Here is a 19787-nt window from a genome sequence, read left to right as displayed (position 1 = left end):
TACTCAAGTACATTTTTCAAGTATCTGTACTTTACTGGAGTAGTTTTATTTTGAGCAACTTTTACTTTTACTTCACTACATTCCAAAGCATAAAATCGTACTTTTTACTTCACTACATTTCATAAAACATATCGTTACTCCCTATAATATATCACGTGCTCCGACACGCAGAAGCGGTGTCTGATTCATCATGAACGAACTGAGTCTTTTCAAAATAAACGATTCGTTTACGAATTAGAATGATCCGATTGCAGCTGTTCTGGAGTCGACCACTCACTGATTCAAATGAACCGTTTAGTGCGAGTCTCCAGAAGTAAGAACCGGGAGATCTTGTGAGCGCGCGTGCGTCTGATGTTGCTAAAAGTAAGTTATGTCGAAATTTTGGATTAATTATTGTAACTGAAAATCATATTTAGGTCAAAACTGTCAGTTGTTTGGGAACTAAATCCGTTGTAAAGAGTGATCTATTTAAGCCCACTGAAATGCTCGAGTGCAAACGATGCAGGCACATCAATTTTAGGTAAAAAAAACAACATCAAAAAAACCCCATAATAAGTAAGTATTGCTAGCTGATGCTAACTGTCTAGCTAACAAGCTTGTTAGTGCTAAGTTGATGTAATTTTTATAATGTCCAAATAGTTTTATTCAGCCACACACACACACACACACACACACACACACACACACACACACACACACACATACACACACACACATATATATATATATATATATATATATATATATATATATATATATATATATATATTACATCTGGTTAGAAAAGAAAGGATGTGATGTTCAGAACATGGTAACTACAGTAATTATCAGTGGGAAGAGATGCACCCCGTTTGGCCAGGGGTGTTTTTAAACCACAGACAAGATTTGAGAAGGAAAAAATCATTATGAAATTTGTTTTATTATTTTTTTACTTAAAATGTTCTTTCTATTTTCAGGCCTTATTATCATGTCATATATACAGTACAGACCAAAAGTTTGGACACACCTTCTCATTCAAAGAGTTTTCTTTATTTTCATGACTATGAAAATAGTAGATTCACGCTGAAGGCATCAAAACTATGAATTAACACATGTGGAATTATATATGGAATTATATACATAACAAAAAAGTGTGAAGCTGAAAATATGTCATATTGTAGGTTCTTCAAAGTAGCCACCTTTTGCTTTGATTACTGCTTTGCACACTCTTGGCATTCTCTTGATGAGCTTCAAGAGGTAGTCACCTGAAATGGTCTTCCAACAGTCTTGAAGGAGTTCCCCGAGAGATGCTTAGCACTTGTTGGCCCTTTTGCCTTCTGTCTGCGGTCCAGCTCACCCCTAAACCATCTCGATTGGGTTCAGGTCCGGTGACTGTGGAGGCCAGGTCATCTGGCGCAGCACCCCATCACTCTCCTTCTTGCACAAATAGCCCTTGATGCCTTCAGTGTGACTCTACAATTTTCATAGTCATGAAAATAAAGGAAACTCTTTGAATGAGAAGGTGTGTCCAAACTTTTGGTCTGTACTGTAACTTTGATGTTCTGTAAAACAACTAACTTTAAAATACTTTGTTGTTACTGGTGAAGATCAGATGGTCATCTCTGTTTTCTCTCAGGTTCATCACAGTGTAAGCTTCACAGTGAACATTACTCTAATCAGCGTAGTCTATATCAACAACAAAAATATCTTGCCTCCATATAGTGGTTATTTTGGAAAAAATCCAAGGTATTTTGAGCAGTAGGATTATAAAAAAAATGTGCTAATATAAAATTAAATTAAGTAGCCTATATAAAATTGCAAACATCTATCTTGCAGTACTTTTTTACTTAAGTACATAAAAAATTGAGTACTTTTGTACTTTCACTTGAGTAAAATTGAAAAAGGAGTACTTTTACTTTTACTGGAGTAATATTTTACCATATGTATCTGTACTTTTACTCAAGTACTTGATTTGTGTACTTCGTCCACCACTGGACACGTGATTATCAAACACAAGGGAAAATGCTCTGAAATGCTAGACAGGCTAAACAAGACTTCGCAGTGAGTGAAAGTGATTGTGGTGCTTATATGTGTGTGTAAATGAGGTGCAGGTGTGGCAAGGAAATTGGCTGATGAATGAGGTGCAGGTGTGGCAAGGTGATTTTGATGCAGTGACTCATAGGAGATGTAGTTTGGGTGTGGTGCAACAGTATGAGAGGTGCTAGTGTCCAAGTGATGATATGGTGACATCTGGTGGTTGATGGGTGGAATGGTCCTGAGTGGAGTGCCCTCTACTGAAGTTCATGAGCACTCCAGCTAATGATCGTGACACTATCGAAGTAAAGTGTTACCATAAAATTTTATACATACTGCAAACTGTATGTCAAATATTTACAACAATTGTATAAAGGCTAATTCTGTCACGTTTTCCTAGTGGACCAGAATGTGGTTCCCTCTTAAAGCTATTAGGAAGGTTTTAAGGGCTAGAAAAACCACTATAATTTCTAGGCAGTTGATGTGCAGGTGTTGCTCCAGGTTAGACCACAAGCCGAACTGCCCTTGTACAGTACTCCCTAAACCGAGTTCGAGGTGTCTGTCATGACTACCTTCTATCTGGACATCAGTCAGTGAGACGCATGTCTGAAACAGGCAAGGGATTTTCCAGGGGGCTGGCTGGGAAACACAAGGCTTTTAAGTAGAGATGGCTCCTTCTGCAAGCAGACTTTCCACTTCGGATTGGAGATTATGCAAATTGTTGTCTTGTACCTAAATTCAAAAAGCATCTCTGAAGCGAGGGGGTAAGCAAGCGATGATCAACACTTTGGTCACCCAGAACTAAATGGGGAACTAGAAAGAAAGCATGATACTTATTTTTGGGTGGTCCAGCCTTGGTGGGACCTAGCCCTCCTCTTTTTCCTCTCTGCATAGAGATTGAGACAGCTTCTGTGGCTCAGGGTCCAACACCAAAGCTTTTGGGCTACCTGAACCAGCTGCCCACCAGGAGCACTTAGACAGGAAGTGGTGCATAACCTGTAAAGACTTCTGCAGTGAAGCAGTTTGCAAATACGTCCACAGTGGGCGAATAACCCCATTGGGGAAGACAGGGGAGTTGAGGAAGGCAAATTTCTTCTTCCAAGTGCAGCTGGGAGGGAAGAAACCAGAGAGTGGGAAGGGCATTGATATGTTTTCATTAAAGAAGGGTGATCCATGAGTGAAGTGGGTTGAAACTTTTGCTCTTGCAGTGAGAGCAGTCTGTCTCAGTGAGTGCAGCCTCAGTGTCGGCATGGCCCAAGCGCCTGTGACCATCTGAAGCTTGCAGGGGAGCCCTGAATGAGTCACAAAAATGGCACTACATTTCCACAGGGAGTAGCAGGCTTTGAGCTTCTTGCTTCTTGATATATCTTCACGCTGTGTCACAGTAAACAGGAGTTTCCCCATTTGAGTTCAGTTGAACAGGAGAGACCATTCAATAGGGATTTTAACCTGGAAAGAACCCATCTCCATGGGAAAAAAAAGAGTTCAGCTACCTTATTAAATGGACAATTGTGTTTTGAGACAATTCAGATTGATCTGAATGATAGTGTTGGTATAATGGGGGACCTTGACCACATATTTGTAAATGACTTTTTTATGTACTGAGCAAAAGATTCTCACAGAAAGTATATGATGTTTGTGATTAATGTTTAATTTCTAGTAAAAATGTTTCCTCAATAGTGACGGAGGTCAGTCTGCACTGTGACTGTCGATGTATTCAGTCTGTCTAAGAATTTTCAGAAAAAATGGCATTCCCATATCATTTCTCCATCAAAGCTGTCCAGCAGGTATGCTCACTTAGGCAACAGTGCACATGTACACTTGAATAAGCAAACAAATCATGTGGCAAATCAAATTCCACTTAAGTGTCTGCTTTCCGAGGACCCAGGTTCCTGCAGTCTTGCATGGATTAGCTACACTTTGACTGAATATTTTCACTGTTTTTATTTAGTCTGTACACTGAAGAAACAGTAAAAGCAGCACCAGGGCTCTATTTTTCATGACATAACACGGTTTCATGATAATATTTAGAAAATAGTAGAAGGAAAGAATCTAATTAATTTAATAAAAAACAGACAAATTAACTAAATGAACAGTAAGTTCTTGCATTATTAATATACTGTACATGAGAAAAGAACAACAATGAAGTCAATTAGAAAAAGCCCAGACAAATAAGGCATGTTAGGAAGGGTTACTAGATGAAGCTTCTTCTCTCTAAAATTAACACTGCAGGATAGCATAGGTTTGCAAAGTTATATCTGAACAAACCATAAGATTTCTAGAGCAATGTCCTTTGAACAGACAAGACCAAAGTGGAGATGTTTGGCCATAATACACAGTGCCACATTTGGTTAAAGCCAAAAGAATATATCAGCACAAACACCTCATACCAAAGGTCACACATACTGATGGAGGGTTGATGATTTTGGGCTTGTCTTGTAGCCACAGGACCTGTATCCACAGTCGACCATGAACTCCTCTGTATACCAGAATATTCTAGAGTCAAATAAGAGGCCATCCGTCCTACAGCTAAAGCTTGGCCATTAGTGATCCCAAGCACAGCAGCAGATCTACAACAGAATGGCTGAAAAGAATGAAGGTGCTGCAGCACACTCTAAAAAAATGGTTCTTCAGTGGTTCCTTGGGGATGTTGGGGTGCTATATGGCACTGTATAAAAAACCTGTTAAGCCCCTGCATGGTTCTTCAGTGGTTTTTCAGCGGTTCTTTGGAGTGATTAAGGTGCTATATAGCACCACTGCTGTACATAAAGAAGCAATTAAGCCAGTCATTAAGTTTTTTAACTGTGTTTGCACTTGGATAAGATCAAGGGTGTAGGCAGCGGACAGGCCCGACAGGCACAGGCCCGCCCACACTGATGACAGGCACCCCCAGTGTTAGCCAATTTTTTTACCAGTCTGTTTCGAGCATGTCGCCCGTTTAAATTTGTGCATGTTCACCAGACAGTCCTTGGTGTTCACCCATTCAGTTGGACTGTAATTTTGCAGCTGTGTGTTAGAAAATGTTACAAAACCAACAGCAATGCATAATTCTGTGTAAAAAAAAAAAAAAGCCCATCCATCAGTCCATAAGTAACTGTAAGACTTTCAGTTCCACGCACGGAACCGGTTCATTCTGTGAAGCCGGAAAACACTTCTGTCATTTTCATTCGAGCTCAGTCAGTGAATTCAGTTGAGCAATAATAAAGTGCGAGGATAATAAAGATTAGCATGCTCATCATTGAATATGTTTTTAAAGGGCCTTTAAAAACAGGTTTATCATACAATGAATTATATCTCTATAATCAAAATTATTAGCACTACAATCAATAAAAAAAGCTTAATTTCAAACACCAACTTTTTTTTAAAAAAGAAAAAAAAAAACAGTTTAACATGGAATACATTTCTTCTCTCTTTATTTATTTATTTTTAGATATATGTATTTTTTTTTTTTTAATGTTCGGGCCACAAGTGTAATACTGAGGGAGTAAATTAAACTTCATATAATAATAGTACATCAGATTTTAAACTCAAGCACAGCAGCAAATCTACAACAGAACAACTGAAAAATAACCGAAAGTGTTGCAGCAGTCAAAGTCTAGAGCTCATCCTGACTGAAGTTGAGTACACCCCTGAGTGAGACGAGAGCTTTGTATACACTAATTCCACAAAACTCAATAATCTGGAGTAACGTTGTGAAAAAGAGTGTGCCAGAAGTCCTCCATAATGATGTGAAAGACTGATAAAGTCACTACAGAATATTGTTACTTAGTTTTTATTTTTCCAAATTATAAGACTGCCAAGAACCAGATTATGTCCTGATACAGAAAACCATGGAATTCAACTGAGTGTCTTTCTGTTTCACATGACTGTATAAAGCACTAGTGTTTCCTATGTTCTTGGTCAGTTGTTATATGTGTGCTCTGTTTCTCTGGTTTCCTTGTGTCCTTATTATTTATCTCTGTTATTAAAAAGCTTTGATTAGATCCTTGCCTCTCTTCTCTTTCCGTGCCTGCATCATTATAACAGTAAAAGTCATTTCCAGAGATGGAAAATTGAATTACATCAAAAAAATCTAATTTGATTACATTTTATGTACATAATAATGTTGTTTCTTACTTTCTTATCAGATATGAACACTGGGATGTTTTATGTTATATTTAAATTATGCTATGTTTATATTATTTTTAATTAATTAAAAACAACTATGTACTGCACTGTCTCTTTTTCTGGAACATTTATCTCTCCCTGTTTGTTTAATGCTAATTTCACAATTATAATTGTAAGATTTGTGTCCAATGTGAGACCACCTGAGCAGAACTCATGATAAAATGTTCACTTTACTTAGCACAGCACCTTTAAATGTGGGCAAATGCAATTTGAGGTGTTAAACAGATTAGCTGCCTTTTTCTTCTTCTTCTTTTAGACTAATCATCAGTAGATTTCTAAACTGCCTCACTCAGTAAAGCCACTGATCCCACCAGGCAACTACGTCAAAATGAAAAACTGACAGCTAATGGGAATACAACAGAGAGTGAGGAGAGGTTCTTATGAAACAAAGGATAAACAGACTAATGGAGCAACAGGCATTGCCATGTGTGCTAATAAAACAGAGTTGTACCACTGCAATGGGTTGGAGTTATTCAATTGAGATTTTTTGTGCCTTATACACATTTGTTCAAGGCGCATTGCACAGTTTGATTTAACCAAGTAATGACCCTTAGAGGCACTAATGAGGTAATTAGCCAAATCCCGGTCTGTGGTGTGCAAGTGAGGCCCTTAAGGGTTATGAGCATTATAATTCATATTTGTGCACTTTAAATAACAGCTCATGTGTTAAAGCAGAGGGTGGATTAGTGCGGTTTCTATGGTTACTGACAGTACGTGTTTGTTTATTTGTATTGTTTATTGTCTCCTAAGCGTTTTTTTTTATATATTTTTTTTTCAAAATCTTACAGCTGGTATTTCTGTTTCTAATAGAAAATGTAGTGATGAAAATTAAGATGACTGAAAACATGATAAACATGACATGCTTCTAGTTTTACTGCATTCTCAGAAGGTACAAAAGGATTATTATTTGTCTTTGCTCATCACTAAAGCAATTATGAAGAAGCTTTGGTCCATCCAGATGCAGGGTCTGGATAATTTTTCTATTTTAATCTTAAAGTAAAAGTTCACTCAAAAATGAAAACTAAACAAACATTATGATCCAAAAAGGTCATTAAGGCACCATAAAACTAATCCATTAATGTGTGATATGATTCCTATATGTATATGTGTTTATGTTAATACTGTTTTTAATATGACTCCATGTTTGATCTAAATAAAACACTATGCCGCAATTAAAACAAGCATCACTTTGGGGAAGAGTTAACAATATTTACCAGATTTGTATTACTTTTATCAAAAATAGTTTATTTAATTATAAACACTTTATCTGATTTACAGTTCAGTTGAAGGCTTTGGGTGATGTGTGACAAAATTGATGAAGCATGAAAAAGACAACTGATAAATCAGTCAGAGCTTTACTAAAAACATTCAGGGTTAGCATCAACCATGATGGAAAAAGATTCACCTTGTTGACACTCTGTTTCATTCTATCTTGTTTACTGACTGAAAGGTATCACTTTGAAAGGTATCCTTTCCCCTCTTTCTTTGGCCTCTCGTCTCCTCTCTTTGATGAACTCTTGGCTGAGGTTTCTTTTATCTGTGAGACATCTCTCTGTCTGTCAGTGCACTTTCTAATAGAAAATGTAGTGATGAAAATTAAGATGACTGAAAACATGATAACATGACATGCTTCTAAGTTTTACTGCAAAAAGAAGGCATTCCCAGAAGGTAAGGATTATTATTTGTCTTTGCTCATCACTAAAGCAATTATGAAGCAGCTTTGGTCCATCCAGATCAGGGTCTGGAGAATTTTTCTATTTTACTCTTAAAGTAAAAGTTCACTCAAAAATGAAAACTAAACAAACATTAAGATCCAAAAAGGTCATTAAGGCACCATAAACTAATCCATTAATGTTGATATGATTCTATATGTATATGTGTTTATGTTAATACTGTTTTTAATATGACTCCATGTACATTGATCTAAATAAAACACTGTGCTGCAATTAAAACAAGCATCACTTTGGGGCAGAGTTAACAATATTTACCAGATTTTTATTACTTTTATCAAAAATAGTTTATTTAATTATAAACACTTTATCTGATTTACAGTTCAGTTGTAGGGCTTTGGGTGATGTGTGACAAAATTGATGAAGCATGAAAAAGACTGATAAATCAGTCAGAGCTTTTACTGAAAACATTCAGGGTTAGCATCAACCCATGATGGAAAAAGATTCACCTTGTTGACACTCTGTCTCATTCTATCTTGTTTACTGACTGAAAGGTATCACTTTGAAAGGTATCCTTTCCCCTCTTTCTTTGGCCTCTCGTCTCTCTCCTTTGATGAACTCTTGGCTGAGGTTTCTTTTATCTGTGAGACATCTCTCTGTCTGCCAGTGCACTGATGGTTGAAGGTGTCTGGAGTAAAGAGAGCACCTGTGAATGCTTTGAAGCACTTTGACTAAATAATTTATACAATGGACAGGATCTTGGACAAAAGTAATAACATATCTTGCCACTAAAGGCCACTAAGAATTAACTTAAAATGTAACTGACTGACATATCACAGATTCACAGAAAGTCTGTATTGAGTCACTTTCATTTGCACTAGGGTTCATCCTCCTGCTGCTCTCTCTCAGCAGCAGATACACCAGCCAGTACACTGTGCACTCTTAGCTCACTGTGGATAGACACATCACGTCAGCTCTATATTTGCTGATTCCTGGACTCACTAACATGTGTTGTCTTACATTTATTTCCAGGTGTGCTTAGGAGCAAATATCATATTTCTTAGGTGGGCTGTTTATCCTGGATTTGATATGATTTTTGTTCAGACAATTGCATTAGAATATGTCTTGAATAAATAATATTAGATATATGAATACATAAAAATATGAATGAATGGATACACACAGAGATACATACTATTAATACATAATTGATGGATAATAATAGACATATAAGGAACAGTGGCAAGGAATCCTGTCAAAAGATACATGTACACTGCAAGAAAGAAAAAAATATATATAAATCAAATCATATATAAATCATAGTACTATTGCATAACACAATTTTTACTGTTAAAAACAAGAACTATGAATAAAAAAGCTATTAAAAATACATAAAATAGTAATATTTAAATGCAGTAAATGTTTTTAAAAGTATTACATTAAACATATTTAATTCTTATTTCAAGTTAACATTTCAACTATGAAGGCCCTAAAAGAAATACATTATTGTAAAAAGTTTGGAACTTATATAGAAATATAGAATTAAAAATATAGAATTTATTTCTGTGATGCAAAACTTTTTAACAGCCATTACTCCAGTCTGCAGTGTCACATCTTTCAGAAATGATTATTATATGATTTGATTCTCAAGAAACATTTCTTATTATTATCAATAGTGATCTTTTTTTTTCTGCTTAATATTTTTGTAGAAAATTTGATTATTATTATTATTGTTTTTTAAGGAATAACATTAATTTGAAATGTAAATGTAAAAGTATTATTTCTTTTTAAAAGTAAGTAAAGTCATACTTTTTTATGGTAATGTAGCATGGTTTGAAAATAAGTCTTTTATATACATTCCACTCCCTAGAACCCCAGATTGAACGTCCCTTCTGTATTAAATGTACTGGCCCTTTTTTTCTTATTATGTTTTAATGTACACACACATTTCCAATGTTATTGATTGTGCAAGATTTTAACTTTGACTCATCCCTTCTTCTCCCCCCTTTTTATGGTGAGACGAACTCTAAATATTTGCCAGAACACAGTGCCAGGCCAGTAGCCTATCAGCTATCAGCCACCTATACAGCACTGCCTGCTGCTATATATATGTCAGTCTCATTTTATTTGTATGTTTGTGTCCATGTACTTTCAAGTGCAGTACTAGATTAGTTTCAGGTGCAAACTGTGCCATAAGAAAGATTACAAAAACAAACAGATGGGGGTGAAAGGTACAGAAAACCTCTACATATGCTCATATTCAAAAAAAAAAAAAAAAAAAAAAACTATTACTGAACAAAAAGCTTCAGTAACATACATATTTATGTCATATTACACTTTATGTGCTGAGGTTATACCACATCTCAAAAAGCAATAAAAGACCATTCATGTGCAAAATTTTTGTGCCTCACAGGGCACTTGAATTTCAGGTATTGATAGCAATATATAATACTGGATCATTTTTCATATTGTGAAACCTTCTGTATATAAAAGAGGACATCTTGGGGTTTTCTGTGGTGACCAATTTGCCAAGATTGAAACATGATTTGCTGTTTGTCCTGTAGCAAACAGCTGACTTTCCAACTATCACTTTGTTGATCAATTCATCCCTTATTCAGTCACTCTTGAACCTCTCTTTTTGCATCTCTCCGTTTTTCTGCATATTTGCCTTTTTTTGTGTGCATTCATATTCTCTATTCTCTTAAAAAAAACACAGCAAAATAATTGCGTGTGTGCGCACACTTGGCGAATAAACCTGTTTCAGATCATGACTCACCAACTGTATCCAATGTGCTATGAGTTCCAAGTATCTATTTGGAATGCTGTAATGTTATTTCATATAGAATTAAGTATGATTTTCGTGTATTTTTGCCTAGAACCCCAAAGGTTCTTGTTTTCAGTTTCAACCTTTTCTTTCTTTCTTTTTTTTTCTAAATATAGAAAGTTAGAGAGCTGAGTCTTACAAGAAGGAGACCTCCTGTCCTTGTAAACTGATTTTTTTCCAAACAAAATTAAATTAACTGGTGTAACAGAAAACAATAAAAGAAGCGCAAGGTTTAGGACTGCAAGGACAATTTTCCAAGAATCAAAGCATAATGTCTCAATTTCCAAGCAATCAGTATTTACTTTAGGGCACTGTAAGTGCTTTCCATTTTTGTAAGATAGCAAATCATTATTTTTGAGCAAATTCTGTCACTTGTTACTTAAACTAACAGATATGAGTTGTAGTAGACTTACAGTTCAATAGACAAAGTAGTTAAATTCATTAGAATGACTGATTTATTTTGCCTTCCATGACCATCAGGGCTCACAATGGAAGCAATAAGGACCCTGCTTGTCTTCGTTTTAATGTGTTTGAATAATTAAGACATCAACAATTCATTTGAAAGTCCAAAATAATCATAGGGGCATAATATATTAAATCATTTAACCACCGCTTTTATGGTTTCAAATCAAACTTTATTATTATTATTAATGTGACTGAATCAACCCAACTGCATTACGTTAAATCAACAAAAGTATTTTTTCAAAGACAAGATCCTTGTTTATGTAGAAATAGCTACTTAGGGTTAAATTACATATTTTAAGGGTGGACTTGGTAAGTTTTGTTTATGTTTGACTGTTTTATTTGATCCAAAGGTACTAGTGGTTTTGGTCTTTACCCTGATACCTATGGTTCATGGCTGGCTGGTGTTGCACTGAACCACTCTACGTACTGGAGCTGTGGGTCAACATAGTTTGTTTCATCACTCCAGCAGAGACTGCTTGTTTGGACAATTTATTTTCCACTCATACCTATTCTATTTGGACTGGTGAGTGGACTTGTCAGCATTGGTTTTTAGTGTAATGTTGTAATCTCACACTGATTTGAACCATCTGGAGGGTGGCAAACATGATTCTTACCCTCATTTTAAACAATGCTGTTTACCCAGGCTTGGGTTTTATGTTGCGTCTTTATGTATAGTGTATATTTTTGTCATATTGTTTAATAGCCTGTTTTGCGTAGATGTATTTTTTTCTGCTTTGTGGAGTAAAATTAATTGATAACTGTCAGAATGTAAAATCAACATTATTAGTAGAAGCAGTAGTAGCTTAGTCAAGGGCGGAATGTGGCCCTATATATTTGCACACATTTATCTAGATCAACCTTGAGGTTCATTTTTGTTGTTGTGATGCTTGCTGCTGCACAATGGTGCTCAATTATAGGCTATATATATTTAAAATGATCAGGTATTAATTAGAAATGCTACGCAACAGGTTGTTACTTCTTTTAGATACAAACAATTCTACTATTCATGTATAAGATAAAACCCAACTCAAATATAATCAAAGCTTTATAGGATACAGAAATACAGGCAAATTCTCCACTCGTCCCAAAAATGTAAAGTGTAATGCTCGCTCACCTGCAGTACGGTTTTAGCAGCTATCGAGGACACAATAGTGGTGCATATAAATTCGTCTTTGATCATCAGTCGCTGTCCCATGGTGAAGAGCATCGGAGTGGCCAGGAGAAAAGACGCGACCCACATGGCGCTGATGAGTTTCTTGGTGCGGCTCCGCGACATGATGCTCTTCGCCTTGAACGGGTGGCAGATGGCCATGAAGCGCTCCACGCTCAGGCTGGCGATGTTGAACGCCGTCGCATACGAGCAGCCGTCCCGCAGAAAGTAGTACCCTTTACAAACAGCCTCCCCAAAAGCCCACGGGTGATGCACCCAGATGAAGTTGTACAACTCAATGGGCATGCAGAGGATCAAGATGAGCAGATCGGATATGGCCAGACTCGCCAGGTGATAGTGCACCGTACTCTGAAGGTTTTGTAGAGATTTTTTCGTGAGAAGTGTGTACAGGGTGATCGAGTTCCCCAAACATCCGATTGCAAACAACACGAGATAAATCACAGTAACTAAAACTTTAGAATAGATGTCTGTATTCACGTCCAAATCCTCCTCGGAGACGCTCTCCGTTTCATTGTCTAGAAACTGCTGCGACTGGTTCGCCGAGGAGAGAAGTTTCTGCGTTAGGATGCGCAGGTCTATGAAGTTGCGTCCTGATAGCGTAGTATTAACCTCCATTTTAGTTTTTCAGCACCAACACATGACTCAAGTAAAATTAAACAGCGTTTTTTTCACACTTGTTCATTTGCAGAGCTGTGGTGAACAAGTGACCCCTGCTCTAGACTCACTCATACAGGTCTGTGAAAACGAGATGCTCAGAGGCTATACGCAGAGGAGGCGTCTGAGCGCAGACCTTGAGCAATGACGCAGTGCCATTCAACGATTGGCGTATTTATTCATTCATTCATCCATTCATTTATTTTCTGTTAGACTGCTCTATAACCTTGAATATATATGAAAAAATGTCTCAGTTCTGAGTACTTTATTGAAATATCCTGTTAAGGTTAAGCAATATGTTGGACGTTGAATTTATATATATATATATATATATATATATATATATATATATATATATATATATATATATATATAAATTCAACGTCCAACATATTGCTTAACCTTAACAGGATATTTATCAATATAAAATGTTCTCTTCATTATTTTCTATCACCTTTGTTTCCACACGTTCTGACTTGTAACAGTAATTTCTAGGAAGGGAAACTATTTCAGAAAGAAATGTTCCATGAGCAATGCATTGCCTAAATAATGTTTTGTGCTAACGTTTTGATAATGTTATTAAAGAGCAGATAACTTTGAACATACAGTTTATTAACATTACTGGAAGAATTTTTGTTTATAACTTTGAGAGAACCTTGGCACAACATTCTGAGAACGTTCCCTGTTCGTTAGGAATAGACCTAGTCATCGCTGTTGTTTGCCACTTTTGCACCACTTAGATTTCACTTAGATTTAAAGGCAGCAAACTTGAGGTATCATCTTGAGTAGACTGCAAATAGGCAAAATTATATTTTCTGCAGTTTTTCAAGTCAGTATCCACTGTCCTAGTCAATTTTATGGTGTTTACATGACTGGATCTTCAAGAAGCCTCTGTCAGAGTGTAGTAGTACATACAGAATGTGTTATGGATGGCTGCTTTTATTATTTTATGGCCTTTCCTCAGACACCATGAGTGGTGTGTTTGCTATGTCTAGATATAATCTGAATGTTTTGGGATTTAAATAATGAAGCCTTTTTTTGTTGACATATTTCAGCAACTGTGCTACAGCAATTAATAACCCAAACAACAGTGAAAATGTTCAAAGGTAAGTAACATTTAATTCTACACAATAACTGTGAATCCCTCAGTGTAATGAAAATCTAATGTTATTATGGGTCAGGCCTGTCAGGACTCAGGAATGAGTGGGATAGATGGTGATGGATGGAAATGAGCAGGCATCAGACTGGCCCTCACTGTTGTGATGTCTTTCATCAGCTCTACAGTATTTCTTGTCTAAAGAATAATGGTCTCTGAATGTCCTTTGACTAATAAATCTCTTAACCACCTGCCGCTAATTCTGGATGTCATAAAGAGGATGAAGATGAGCCCCTTCCTTATGTGGTAATCTTCATTAGTAATGACATTATGCAAATCATGCTTTTACATGTCAATTTAACAAAGTGCTATATCATGCCATAGTAGTTTGATGTGTAACTGAAATGACTCGAACCAGACGTCACGCCTCCAGCCTGTCGTGTTTTTCCGGGAAAAATCGGTACAGACTTTCTTTCTCTTATGAATATAATAAAACTACCAGACCAGAATGAACTCAAAAAGACTTATGAATCAGTCAATCGCTTCACTCCATATTCATTTATATGTAACCCACACATTTGACTATCATGTTATAATCACTTATTGTGTATGTTTTTTTTAATAACTACGGTATTTCTAATATATCATAACCTGGTTATAGGAATCATGTCCAAAATTAGACCCTGCAAGAGTGGGAAAATTCGGACCACATGCTTGGTAAGATAAACCTATGATTTATGATACCCCCGAGCCAAGACAATATCAGATTGGTCAAGACAACATTTGAGGTGTGGCCAACAGGCCAGTTTAAATACTTTGGACACCATAAAATCTTTGCTTTTAGTCTCTAGCTGTGCTTCTGCTATTAGTCATGTCTGTGCTTTTAGTTGTTAGCTTTGCTTCTGCTACTAGTCATGTCTGCTCTTAGTTTTAGCTTTTAGCTTTGCTTCTTAGCTTTAGCTTTTAGCCATGCTGTTTGTCATCACTATTCTTTGAGCGCGGTTGCAGCATGCCTGCCTGCTGCTACTTAGCCACGATGAGAAGGAACACCACCTAGTCTCGTCAAACTTTATTTATTTTTTTTCCATTTGAGAGTTTCGTGTTCTGAGTTAAGTTTTGTAACGTCAACCTCGTCTGCCCGTTCAACTTCAACCAGCCACACAACTCCATTTTCAGCCAACGCCCCACCACGGGCTTCCCAAGACGTCACTTCAGCGACTACTGAACTTCCAGCCAATCAGCGACATCGGGATACCCCTTTCACCGGGATTCCCTTTTTCACAGACGCAAGTAACCTCCAGACTGTGACCTTTACTGATGTATCTAATATAATTTTAACCTCATTGAGGAACTCAATGCGAGCGCTAATTACGTGATTGATGGTGGTTCATGTCTATGCAATTTAACGTATTGCTGTAAACTCGGAATTCCATATTTCCATTCTCTTAAACTCATCTTTTCCTAACTTTCGATCTTCCTGCAACTTGTGTGAATGTGTGAGTGAGTACGTTTATGTGTTAGATTAGTTTATATGTCTTAGATTTATCTAATAAAGTCTTATTCATATGGAAAAGAGAAGTATCTTGTGTTTTGTGCTTACAAGTTAATGTCTTAAACTGCCGATCTTGTTACTGTGCTAATTGATAGTGTTTTCACTATACTTTGGATATTAATATCCAGCGCAGATTTGATGTTAAACGGCTCGTTCACTGAACCGCAGGGCGTCTCAGTGATCAGCCGTGAAACAGTGATTCTGTTTAAATTCCCTTTAAAATCTTAAATGATTCCCTTTGAGCTAAATTGACCTGTTTCCATTACAGATGTAACTGCTGTGTAACAAGCTTCACAGTTTAGATATATTTATATATATATTTTGTATTAAATGGTTCAAATATTTTTTAGTTAATACTAATGTCAACAAAAACAAAATATATGCAGTAAAAAGAATGCATGCATAAAGTGGAATATGACTAAATATTACATGATGTAATTAAATGTAATAATACAATAATAAAAAGATTTTTAATTATTAACTACAGAACTTAACTAACTGATAGAATGGTTAATGAGTATGGCTGCAAATACAACTAAAAATGTTAAAACCAGATTCAGAGTTAGAAACATCCTTAATAGGCACATTATAGATCCTTAAATGTGTTATTCCTTGCGCTTACATGCCCTTGTTATGGCTTTCCATAAAATCATGACTTCTGAGGTTAGTTATCTCCTCCCATTCCCTCTCCGTTTTGGTAATAACTTTTGTTTCCCACAATCCTAAATCATGCACAAACAGAAAAGGAACGGAGGAAGACAAAAACAAACCAAATCAAACCAAAAATCATTAAAAAACTTAAATAAAAAAACAACAACACAGATACCACATTCATTTCAATGTGTCAGTTAAAGTCCCATTCATTTAATTCATCATGTCTATAGCAGTTCACTAAATCTGAATCTAGATGCTTTATGCAGTCTATATCTACACTTTGTGGTTTGACTCTGTTCCATGAAGATTAATTACCATCTGGTAATTATCATGTTAATTAGATTTCACAGTGATCAAGTTTGAGATAATTCTCAGTGCCCCACTCTTGACCATTTTATAATTTATGGCAATTATTAAAAGTGGCATGACCCAGCACTCATTTTATTTTCTATAAATTGCCCCTAGATCTTTTACACAGCAGAAACTCCATTGTTGTGAATGCACAATGTGAATCTGCTGAAGTTAATGCTGCTTTCCTCACTCGCCGCTTTGCATGTGCTAGTGTGTTTAAGTGCTGAAGTCAAGTGTTCTTACAATGTTTCCCATCATTAATATTCAAATCCCATCAAAATAACTCAGGTATTGAATACATTTGATTGCTTGAACATGTGTTGCCAGTGTGTTATATTATTGCATGCCACCTCAATAAGTGGCATGCACCATTGCAATTTTCTTTTGAGACTGATGTGGCAGGCATGTTGGATCTTATTATTGATCTCTGAATAAGAGTTTTATGCAGTGTATGACTGTTCTTATGCACTGCATCTCTTCGTTGTTTACCTGATACTTTTGAAGGACATCTTTGAGGCTTTGTCTTAATATAAAAGTACATTTTATGCTTTCAGAAACCATTCAGAAATGGGCAATGCACTAATAAGACATTAGCAAATAAGTTTTATATGAGATTTATATGTTGCTTAAAAAATATGCCAGAGTGGTCTAGTTAGATCATTTGCCAGCAGGGACTCACTGGGGCATTCAGCCTTGACCTTCTGGTACAGCGAAAAAAAAAAAAATCTAATTTAAAAATACAACAAAGCAAGGATCATTGAGATAAAAATCAAGCCTATTCCTTTTATAGCTATTCATCCATAGCTATAAAAGTACTTGCCATAAAATAAGAAATATTTAAGGCAATGATTATGTGCTATAAATACCTTGCACTCTTGTAAGCACGTTCTTTAAACAGGAAATTAACAAGAAATTCATTATCAGGGAGGGTCGAATGATCTGCCATTTGTGAACTATCAATTTTTCTCGATTATAGAATAATCATTGCCACAAAATTCCCATTGTTTCATCACTGAGTCTGTTATGCCCACACTCATTTACATTAATTAATTTACATTTCTTTTTAACCAGTGCAACCCCTCACAAAACAATTTATTGCTCACAACCACTCACAAAGCAAAAGGTACAGAAAGCACATTAATAGCAATTAGCAAATGCAATTGCAATGCTTTCTAAACTACCTTGCAAATGTGTTCATGTATATTCAATTAATCTATTATCTAAGGTAATTAATATTAATAAGATTTATACTTTGAAGAATCCTTCAAAATAAGCTTAGACAACAATAGGAATGTAATACAGATGTGAGGAATTTGTTTTTATCATCGTCATCTTAAACAACTAAGTAAGTAAATAAGCAAGCAAGCAGTGTCTGTGACTGCAATGAGTTATATGACTGTATACATAATATGAGAAACTGTCACCTTTAATTACACTGGATGCAGCATCTGTTTTCATGGTCACATGTGCTAAATGCCATAACATGAAGGACTATAAATATAAACACTTTTGTCTGTCTTTCCTGGATGTTCACTGTCCCTTCCTCTGAATGAATGAATAAATCTCCCTTAGAGAGACATTAGCTGAGGTTTGTCTTTGCTCTTTGACTCCCTTTGTCTGAATACCTGGACAATGGCGTTTCGTATTTCCTCCCCCTGAATGGTTTACTGGCGGCATGAATAATTCATTTTGGTTACATTTGGTGGATTGTGTATTTTTTTTTTCTTCATTTGTCCACACAACTTAACCATTAAGCCGTGAGATTCACTACTTTATTATCTGTTAAATTACATTAGGTATCTTTTCTGTGTCATAAAAGGTATCCTAAGGTCAATGTGTCCACAGAAGACCATTATAAGGGTAGAGATGTGGGGGTTTAGAAAGACAGATGTTAAAAGCAAACAGTCCACCCTTCTGGTATAGATAGCACTTTATTCTGAATACTTGCTCTATGAGTACTTTGTGTATTATTGACATGCATTCATCTGGTGAAATGTCTCACCTCTATTAAGCATTTCTATAGCTGATTACATAGATCGTTAGATTGCATGCAGCATCTTATTAATCTTTTTTGACATTTAAAGGGCACATCGCTTTTGGAAACAGTAGGTCTTCCCTTCAATTACTCTGCAGGTGAGAAGCAAAAGGAAAAAATGCTCCAGGTTCGCAGGTGCTGGTGTTGACGTCTGTCTCCAACATTCCTTTGTTTTCATCATTGTTTGATGGATAAAAATAAGGCAGCTGTGATTGTCCTGAAAGGGAAACTTGAAAAAAAAAAAAAAGAAAAAGATAAAAGTTTCTGATAAGGTCATCTGTGTTTCCCTGATGCAACATATAAAACCACCAACCTCAGTTAATTTTGTGTGTGTTTTTTTATGAAAATGATGAGGCTGTGCAGGTGGATTACATAAATCTAGTTAAACAATAAGTTTAAGAGTAGGTTTGGAGTTGACAAAACCAAGCAAATCCAAGCTGGTTGACATTGGGTTCGATGAGTTAACCATCCTCACTATAAGAATTGTCTATTAACTCAGGGTTCGATCCAGAGATTATAATTAACTCAGAGATTATGATTAACTGGAGCATGTGACTTGAAAATATGACATCTGCAGCAAATATCCAATCACAGGAAACATGGAGAGTGCAGTACACTCTTGAGAGAGTTAACACAATAAACTTATCTGTTGAAGAGATATGATATGAAAAATATAATGAATTTAAACATTTACAAAGCAGAGAAAAAACACTGGGGCTGTCACGAAAGTGAGAAGGCAGATTCAATAATTATCTATATTAATGGAACAAAATCATCTGAATTTATTTAATTAATAATTTATGTAAATTTACAAAGAGCCTAAAAGAAAACATCAACATTTTTAACCTTTATGTGTTTTCAATCTTGTATTTATTTTTATGCGTTTATTTTAAAGTAAATGTTGAAAATTAATTGTGAAGATATTGCTTGTGTGTGTTATATGTTCCCTTTGTCACGGTGTTACAATGTGTAATGCATTAAGGATACAGTTTATAATTCATATAAAATAAACATAATTATTATGTAGCTGCACAAACTAGGCTGTTTTGTCTCTAAAATGTCTAGTTATATGTCAATTGCTCACAGCTGATTGGTCCAGGTTTGGTTTGTGATTACTTTACTCAGAATAAAACCT

The 19787-nt window shown here is 35.8% G+C and overlaps 1 protein-coding gene across 1 annotated transcript in view; it reads right to left on the bottom strand.

Moving 5' to 3' along the window:
* LOC113094632 (neurotensin receptor type 1-like) overlaps positions 1-13019 on the bottom strand; it is a 30723-nt gene extending 17704 nt beyond the window's left edge. Inside the window, exon 1 of the mRNA XM_026260229.1 lies at positions 12254-13019. Within this exon, the coding sequence (XP_026116014.1) occupies positions 12254-12925 (672 nt within the window). The 5' untranslated portion in view covers positions 12926-13019. The remainder of the gene's footprint in view (positions 1-12253) is intronic.
* Between the last annotated feature and the right edge of the window lie 6768 nt (positions 13020-19787).

The sequence above is a fragment of the Carassius auratus genome, unplaced genomic scaffold (genome assembly GCF_003368295.1).
Source record: "Carassius auratus strain Wakin unplaced genomic scaffold, ASM336829v1 scaf_tig00215414, whole genome shotgun sequence".
NCBI classification, from domain to species: domain Eukaryota; kingdom Metazoa; phylum Chordata; class Actinopteri; order Cypriniformes; family Cyprinidae; genus Carassius; species Carassius auratus.
Note: the sequence above shows the minus strand (reverse complement) of the source record. Positions and strands in the feature narration are given on the sequence as shown.